This window comes from Euphorbia lathyris, chromosome 9 (assembly GCF_963576675.1).
Source record: "Euphorbia lathyris chromosome 9, ddEupLath1.1, whole genome shotgun sequence".
NCBI lineage: Eukaryota > Viridiplantae > Streptophyta > Magnoliopsida > Malpighiales > Euphorbiaceae > Euphorbia > Euphorbia lathyris.
This window is the reverse complement of record NC_088918.1, coordinates 56,722,863-56,731,993: the sequence shown is the minus strand read 5'-3', so window position 1 is coordinate 56,731,993 and position 9,131 is coordinate 56,722,863. Positions and strand designations below refer to the sequence as shown.

The 9,131-nt window shown below is 34.4% G+C and overlaps 1 protein-coding gene and 1 long non-coding RNA gene across 3 annotated transcripts; one reads left to right on the top strand and one right to left on the bottom strand.

Annotated features, from left to right (window-relative positions):
- The first annotated feature begins 326 nt into the window (after nucleotides 1-326).
- On the top strand, nucleotides 327-3,321 carry LOC136206083 (glucan endo-1,3-beta-glucosidase 5). Of its 2 annotated transcripts, none has more exons than XM_065997006.1 (2): nucleotides 327-882; nucleotides 2,018-3,321. In XM_065997006.1, exons 1-2 carry the CDS (start codon nucleotides 558-560, stop codon nucleotides 3,106-3,108), a joined length of 1,416 nt encoding a protein of 471 aa, XP_065853078.1. In that variant the 5' UTR covers nucleotides 327-557; the 3' UTR covers nucleotides 3,109-3,321. The 2 variants fall into 2 exon arrangements, with proteins under 2 accessions (XP_065853078.1, XP_065853077.1); XM_065997005.1 differs by having other exon boundaries at nucleotides 331-898; nucleotides 2,004-3,321.
- Nucleotides 3,322-4,522: 1,201 nt separating this feature from the next.
- LOC136206741 (uncharacterized) lies at nucleotides 4,523-5,172 on the bottom strand. Its single transcript, XR_010676406.1, has 2 exons — nucleotides 4,952-5,172; nucleotides 4,523-4,853 (listed from the first exon to the last, which is right to left on the bottom strand). It is a non-coding gene; the product is annotated as an uncharacterized lncRNA (long non-coding RNA).
- Nucleotides 5,173-9,131: the final 3,959 nt, after the last annotated feature.

Sequence of the window (9,131 nt, the reverse complement as noted above, 5' to 3'; positions counted from 1 at the left end):
GAAGATTTTTTCCATTCTAATCGACCAAACAGTTACACATTCACTATTTTCAACAAACTTTATTAGATATTGAAATCATCTTCAACCACTTCAAGAAATTTTAATTTATACCGACATATAATGATCAAAGAAAATGTAAAAATTACGAAATAAAAAAAAAAATATAAGAATTCAATTTAATTATCATTTTATAACAATGTCGATCAGATTCATTCCGCGATCACTTTATTCTATTAGTATTTTATTTTGCCTTTATGATGGAATCAATTTTAGATTAACCATTTGATTGATTTAATAGTAATAAAAAGAATAGATTTCTTCGTTAAAAACGACCACTATGAAGGACAACTGAGAAACTTTTACAGTGCTTTCTGTGTCTATAAATTTTGGAACTTTACTATTTTTTCTTTCGTCCTCCCTTTTGTCTTCTCATTCGCCACCACCGCTATACTGTAACTTCATTTTCCCACTTCCCCCAAATCATGGATGTAAAGGGGGGAAGCTTGTTTTAGAACGGCAATTTCTTCATCTTCACTGGGTAAGAAAGAAAAGCTATTATGTCAGGCTACAAAACAGCTTTCTTTGAGCTCTTAATTTTGCTATCGGGCTGCTTTCTAGTAGCAGAATCAGCAATAGGAGTGAATTGGGGAACTGTATCCTTCCGCAAGCTTAAGCCTTCGACGGTGGTGGATCTATTGAAAGATAATAAAATAGAAAAGGTGAAGCTGTTTGATACTGACCCAGATGTCTTGACTTCTTTGATGGGTAGTGGAATTCAAGTCATGGTTGGAATCCCTAATGAGATGTTGCCTACTCTTTCCTCTTCCACTTCTATTTCTGATTTATGGGTTAACCAGAACGTTTCCAGATATCTAGTTAAAGGTGGTGTAAATATCAGGTTCCTCTCTTTCCCTTCCTTTTTCCTTGTTTTGTAACTTTGAACATTGGGAAATGCAATTACTTGTTTTCTAGATCTGGTTTTGATTTTCAGTTAAAGGAATGTGTTCATTTGATTGAACAAAGCTGAAAAGTACCCTTTCTTAGCAACCAAAAGTAGTACAAATGTTGAGAATTCAGGCCTTATATTGCTCATTCACACAAAATTAATTGGCAATTTTAGGAAATATAGGAGTGATTGTGAAGCTATGCTGTTTGAATCTGAGAGAGCATGACTTAAGGACAAGTGCTGCTTGTATATATCAGTTCTGCTAAGAAACATAATAGTTTGGTTAGATAGGTTACAGTTACTTGATGAGCAATGTGAAGTAGTTGGCATCTTGCTTTATTAATTGGTAGGCTAAAGGAAATAGCTTTTCATGTGGACAGTGTAGAATTCCAGTAATTGGAAGTTGATCGTTCTGTGATATAATAGCATTTCCTCAATTTGAACTTTCAATAGTCCTATGCAGCTGAGGTTTTGTAATACTCCCTCAACAAATAATTGGCTTCTCCATGGTTGCTATCCGGACTTCCTTTGCCAGATAGCACGGCTGGTCGTTCTAGGATCTAGATAGCTTTGCTCATCTGATGGTATTTAGCATATTGCATATCCTTAAATAAGCCATTGCTTCAAGATTATGTAATAACATAGAGGCTAGGAAACATGTCATACTTGTTTGCTTTGTGCTTGTGTGCATAAACGAATGTGTAAGTGAGAGCGAGAGATAGGGAGGCAGTGGTGAGGTAAATCATTCATTGCTGTTAGATACTATTTTCTCCTCTTTGTGCTTAGTGGTTGGTTCCTAGAAGAAGCTGTTTATAAAGAGGTGACTTAGTAAAGCTACATCAAGTGGTTTTGAAGGTTAATTTGATGTCCGTCAGGTTAGTTTCGTGTTTGTTTGATATGATTAGGTGGTCTAGTTCTGAAATTCTGCCATTAAAAAGGCAGAGAAACATCATTAAGATTAAGGACTAAGTTTCAAGTTCTGCAATTTGAGTATGACATTCTTATATAGTAAGAACTTTTTGTTTTTCACCACTTATTTCTCGTCATATAATCACAGGTATATTGCTGTAGGAAATGAGCCATTCCTCTCAAGTTACTCGGGTCAATTTCAATCATATGTACTCCCTGCCCTGCAAAATATACAGCAATCGTTGTCTAAAGCGAATCTGGCTAGTTACGTAAAACTGGTGGTCCCTTGCAATGCTGATGCCTACCAGGCCGACCTCCCTTCTCAAGGAACGTTCCGACCCGAGTTGACAGACATTATTACTCAACTTGTGTCCTTCCTCAACTCGAACGGCTCACCTTTTGTTGTCAATATATACCCATTTCTTAGCCTTTACGGAAGCAAAGATTTTCCACAAGATTATGCTTTCTTTGGAGGAAGTACCCATGCAGTAACTGATGGTCCTAATGTTTACTACAATGCATTTGATGGAAATTTCGACACTTTAGTTTCTGCACTTACTAAAATTGGATACGGTCAGATGCCTATAGTGATCGGTGAAGTCGGTTGGCCAACTGATGGTGCCATGAGTGCAAACCTCTCTGCAGCAAGGGCGTTCAACCAAGGCCTTGTAAACCATGTTGTAAGAAACCCAGGGACTCCTCTTAGACCGAATTCTCCACCAATGGATGTCTATCTTTTCGGCCTACTTGACGAAGGAGCTAAGAGTGAACTTCCGGGAAATTTCGAAAGGCATTGGGGAATTTTCTCCTTCGACGGCCAACCAAAATATTCGTTGGACCTTGGTTTGGGTAACAAGTTTTTGAAGAAGGCAAAGAATGTCGAATATCTCCCTTCTAGGTGGTGTGTTGCAGACCCGACGAAAGATCTGTCGAATGTGGCGAACCACTTGAGAGTTGCCTGTAGTGTTGCGGATTGCTCCACACTGAGTTATGGAGGATCTTGCAATGAAATAGGAGAAAAGGGAAATATATCTTATGCATTCAATAGTTACTATCAGCTTCAGAATCAGAATGAACAAAGCTGTGATTTTGATGGGCTTGGTATGGTGACATTTTTAGATCCATCAATTGGTGATTGCAGATTTCTTGTTGGTGTTTCTGATACTGGTAGTTCTTCAGGTTTCAGACCATGTTTTAGGTGGAATATCATTTGGATTATGATAGTGTGCAGTATATGGGTTATTTTGATGTGAAAAATAAGTTTTCCTTTAGTGGGTTTTTCAAAGTCCCCTTTTTTAGAAACCATTAGCTATGAACATAGGTGAGAAAAATACTAGTGATTGGATATTTGTCCATAATTGTTGCAGATTGTTATTATATGTTGTAGGATTATGCTAGAAACAGTGTAAACCATATTTATGGAATCATCCAAATATTGAACCTAACTTTATATGCATTTATACATATATATTTTAGTATATAGTGCAGTCAGTATGCATTCTGAATGAAATGTGGATATAAATAACTGTTCTATCAATGTGCAATAGGCAAAATTCATTCTTTGGCACTTTATATTTGGCCCCTACCTTTTCTTTGATATCAATGACCTCCTAATCTGCCCATCTTGGTACATTAAAGTCCAATCTGGGCAGACATTTTTAACAAAATTAGGTGTAAAATGTTCCAAAATGAAAAGTGAAAAGTGGAGTTCAATTCATAGACTGTGCCAAGGTCGGGGTAAAAAATGTTAGGTTGGAAAAATCAGGGCCCTTTTCAACTTATCTAAAAAACTCATTTACATTTTGAACTTTAAGGATGCTTTGTCATTGATATGATTAACATCTAAGGGTCCGTTTGGTATGCCGTAATGCAATGTAATGTAATCAAGGTCGTAATGTAATCAAAGTTGTAATGTAATGAAATGGAATAGTGATTCTATTACCATGTTTGGTTGACAATTATGATGTAATGTAATAACCATTACAATACTTATATTTTTCTAATTAAAGGCAATCATAAAATTTTATTTACATAATTAAAGTCAACGAAAAATTTAAAAAATCGAATCGAAATCAAATACAAAATTAGATTAACCGAAATCAATAAATTAGTATATAGTTTTTCGCTTTTTCATATTTTTTTACATTTTTCTCGTTTCTTTTAATTTCCATTTTCAATATTTTTCACCGTTTTTCTATTTTCTCATTTCTCCGGTTTTTCATTTTTCGCATTTTTTCGGTTTTTCGTTTTTTTTTTCATTTTTCTCGTTTTCAATTTTCATGTTTTTTCTACTTTTTGCGTTTTTGACAGGAATGAGATGTGAGATTTGAGAAATGAGAGGTTAGATGACAATGTAATGAGAATTCAAGTCATTTTTCTATGTAATGAGGATTACAAGGTTTCTTCAACAAAATTTAACACAATGCTTTCTCATTCTATTACAATAGAATTGTAACATGCAACCAAACATAGTAATGAGCCTTCAATGTAATGGTTATTCCATTACGAAGGTCATTACATCTTACCAAACGGCACCTAAGTGTTAGAAGAAATTTGAGCAAGTTGAAATCGGTATCCTATTATGCAAATTTAAAAGGTCAATAATTCACTTTTAACTAATTTGAGTTTTCCTAATTTATTAAGCCAAAATGTTATACATTTGCAATGTGTTCAAAAAAGCCATCACTTTATTTTTCATTAGAAGCCAAAAATAACTACAATCAAATGCTGACAAAGGGTAAAAATTACAAATTAGCAAATACATAATGGATAACGAGGATAACGAGTACCCTAAGAAGTATTCTCATTCTTATATAGTACGTACCCGTCACGGGTATTTTTATAAAATCTTATTTCCATCCCAAACCATTTTATATAAAATCCTGACAGCACCAGCGGGTACCCCGTAGGCATCCCTACTAGCAACAATCACTTGCACAGCATACTTTCCCACAACTGAGGTGTGGAACCTGCCCTATGAAATAACAGCAGCGACAACCTTCAACCAAAACAAAAAAAAACATCAAACCAATTAGTATATTATGGCTTGAATGAATCAAAACCATAAGCCATATAGTGTCTATCTAGTCTACTAACCTTGGGGTTGAACCATCCCCATCCCCGTGTGGTCAAATGTGTGGAGACGAGGACCTGCAGTTGCATTTGCACATATGGCAACGAATGCCACCACAATCATTAGCCATGTCAAAGCATTCAACAAGCTTTGTTTCCTCATTATGAGATGATACAACTTTGCCTAAGCCTAAGGCATTCTATTTATAGTATTATGTATTTTAGCTTTACTTGAGTTGAGTGTCTTAAAGGTACGGCCTTTATCAGCATCATATGCACAACTTGCTCTTCGGATTGCTATCAATTATTATGGGTATCCACAACTAAACAAAAACTCTATCTAATAGCTGCCGACGTTTCTGACTTTGAAGCCTTTCATCATATCTACTACTACTGTTTTGAATTGGATATTATAACAAGTTTATATGTGAAATAAAAAAAAATAACAATAGATTGTGGTTTTAAGATGAAGTTTTCAATTTCTATTCTAATTTAGAAAACCATCTAAATATCTTATGCTTTATAATCTATCATTTGCCTTCTCAAATTTTAATTCTTTCTTCTTTGACATAATCTTGGATATTGATTCAGTAGAAGAAGGATTAATGTAAAGCTAAACAAAGATCATATAGTCAATATCCTAAGTGGATTTCTTCTGTTTGGAATGGATAAGTAATCCATCATTCCTTGAATACAACACTAAACTACAAAAACCTTTGTTCACCGGCTTTTATAATTGGGTAAATAATTTATTAGTCCATTTATTTTTACCTAACATACTGTTTAGTCCCTATTTTGAAAAACACATTATAAGGTTCATATCTTTTGTTAATATTAACCATTTGGTCATTCTGTCTATTTTTTTTTTTTAGATTTTTAACCGTTATATTTGGCATAAAACAGACAAACAGAAAATAACAGAGTAATATTGTCATTTTGTATCGTACTATGACAGTCTTAAAAGCTAAGATATGTTCGGTTAAAAATGTATAAAAAAAAAATAGATAAAAGGACCAAAGAGTTAATATTGGCAAAAGATAGAGACCTTGTAATGTGTTTTTCAAAATAAGAAGACTAAACAATATGTTACATAAATAGGTGGGGACTAATAAATTATTTACCTTTTATACTTAAATTTTGGGCAAATTACCAAAAATATCTATGGTTATATTTTTGCGGTTTTGATCACATGGACCTTAATGATCATGCAATATTTGGTCATTCACTGTTAGATCTAGGCTTATTAGAATCTTAAGGTGGAAATTTGAAGCATCCTGCGGCTTAGATTTAATAAGCTTAGATCTAACAATGAATAACTGAATTCACTTGCTCATTAAGGTCCATGTGAATATTCCTGATATCTTCGAGTGTATGTACTAATGTTTTTGCACATGCCTTAAAAAAATTGTATTTATTTCCTAAATAAAGTTTTTAAAGAAAGATTTTTTTTATATAGTTTCTTCGATTTCTCGGTTTGAGGTTCGTCAAGTGGATATAAAAATATAAGATCGAGCATAAACAAATGCATCTTTCGACTTGAACCTTTGCATAATGATTGAAATCTAGATTATACTACATTGACTCGTAGTCTTGAACTCTATCTCTAGTATTGCGTCACATCAAACCTATTTGGAGTGTAGTATAAAAGAGACATGTGCTTTTATAATATAGTGAACGTTTTAGAATTTTTTCTAAAATTCATAGGAAGCGGTGCCACTTCCACATTCACATAGGTGAGGCTATCAGAAGTACTCATATAGTTATGTATTTCACTTCAAATGGAGTATAGATCTCATTAAGAGTTTCTATTACCTTAACTTAATATCACTACATGAATTCATGCTTCAATATGCATGGTCTAACTCTTATTACATTACTTGTTGTTACTAATTGAACCTATTTTTTAGGATCTCCAGTATACATGTTGGGTTACCGTTATGTGTAACTCATCAATGTGAGGGCATAAGTCGTATACTTTCAAAGTACACTAAGCGAGCCAAGTTCTAGACTGTTCGGGGGTTACCCAGCTCCTGAACATTCCAACTTAAAATAAATATACTATCTTGGATAAAAATATGCAGCGAAATACAAAAAGACATTGTTTTTGAGTCATTGTCATTATGGTTATTTATTAAAAATTCATTATGAAAATAATATTCATGTGCAATAGTAACTTTATGGTTATGACCGTTATATGTGGTATTATTAAAACAAACACAATTAAGGTTCTATCATGGGTTATTTTGACATAAAATATTTAATCGGTTTTATCCTTTGACTAAGCTCATTCTAGAGTCAGGAACCAATGTAAAGGAATTGCCAAGTTGATTCCAAGACGAACTAAAAACTCTATAAAGAGTCATCACAACAAACTCAATATTTGCCAATATGGCCAATGCAAACAGAGTCTTCCGCTATGAAGCATGTTCCATGGATCAAGCCATTGAACCCCAAATGTAAGTATATATAGCTTTTATGCCTTGTCACAATCTTTTAATAATGGATAGTGTTGGTCCCGTGTGATTAGTTCCAAAGGGGAGGTTAGGAACTAATATACCCTTTTTTATTTTTTTCGTTTAATTAATGTGCTAACTTAGTTATTTGGTGAGTTTGTCAACTCAGCTTTTGGTCAGCTTGGTCAGATATGTTGCAAGACAGCTTTGGCCGGATATTGACTAAGGCTGTTTTACTTGTAAGTTAGGAATTGACACTCTTGGAGGTCAGCTTCTAACTCAGCACTTGAATTTACTCAGAGTCAACTTTAAACAATTTTATATGCTGAGTAAATTTATCACACAACACATGCAATTATATATATTGAGAGAGGGTTAGATATTACTCAGTATCACTTATCCTGGTTCGGCCTCTCCGCCTACGTCCAGTCCCCAGAGTCCTCCGGGCTTTTAGAATCCAATACTGAGCTCTTTAAAGGTAGAGCACAAACCGATTACAAGGCAGTTGAATATGCAAGAGTACCTTCCTCTATCCGTCTACCCAACTCCTACTAAGTCCTACAACTCAGCACCTAGATTTCTCTACCATTGAATGTTTACCACCAAACACTCAGCACAACGCTCTCAATGTTACAATTGATAAACACTTGTTCCTTTTCAAATAAAGAACACTTTAGAAGATTATAAGTAATCACTCTAGCATTTACACAGAAATAGAAGATGGGTGTAAGATCTCTTTTTGTATCTAAGTGCTTTTGTATCTTATCTCTTTTGTACTTTTTGTTTTTGTCAATCGGTAATGATCCAGGGATTTTGATTGTCCTTATATAGGAGAAAATCTGGAATCGGGTCATTTTGAAATGATGTAGCCGTTAATGTTAAAACGGCTCTTTTAGGAGACAGCCTCTGGTCAGCTTCAGAATTCTCAGACCAATCCTTTTCCTCTGATTTCTTCAGATGCCAGGTTTGTCATTATCTTGCAGACTTGTCTTTTTGTGCCAGTTGTCCTTTACCAATAATCCATTGACCCATACATCTCAGAATGTGTCCTTTGCGTTATTCCAAGGAATCAATTATTGGCGCAGAGGGTCGGCAATCTTTGTCGTCTAGCAGGCAACTCTTTCATGCTGTCCTAAGGATTCACTCAGCTTTGTTCATTGTCTTTGGCAACTTCTATGCTGAGTTATGTTTTAGTTCGCTCATCTTCGTAAGACAGTTGTTACGACGGATTCTCATGCTGAGTTCTATCTCACTTAGCTCTGTTGGATTTTAAGCCTCAATCTTTTGATGCTGGGTTCGATTCCACTCGGCTTGATCATGAGACTTCTATACTGGGTTTTATTTCACTTAGCTTGTTCTGTCATCTCATGCTGACTTTGTCCTGTTTTACTTTTATATCTATTTATATTTATATTTATACTCAACATGGAACAAACGGATTAGTACAATTAAAATGAAGCACTTAAATTTGATTGTCTCTTAATCATGGATGATTTTGTCAAATCAAAATTTTGTGGAAAAGGTGTTTCAACAAACTCCCCCATTTTGCTGTTGGCAAAATACATGATTATGGAACTCAGTTTTGAAATTCCCCATGATTGAATTATTTTTCATATTTCTGAAATTGCTCCCCCGAAAGGGTTGCATCTATTAATTCACCTCTAAACCTTCCAAGATTTAATTGAGACAAATTAAAGATATTTGTACTGACTAGATTCAGTCCTAGGCATAAAGTTCTAATTTAGACGAGT

What these genes read in the sequence shown, in the direction of transcription:
- LOC136206083 (XM_065997005.1), top strand. Translation starts at nt 558, where the DNA reads ATGTCAGGCTACAAAACAGCTTTCTTTGAGCTCTTAATTTTGCTATCG. An exon ending in AAAGGTGGTGTAAATATCAG is followed by an intron (nt 899 to 2,003) that starts GTTCCTCTCTTT and finishes ATATAATCACAG; the next exon opens with GTATATTGCTGTAGGAAATG.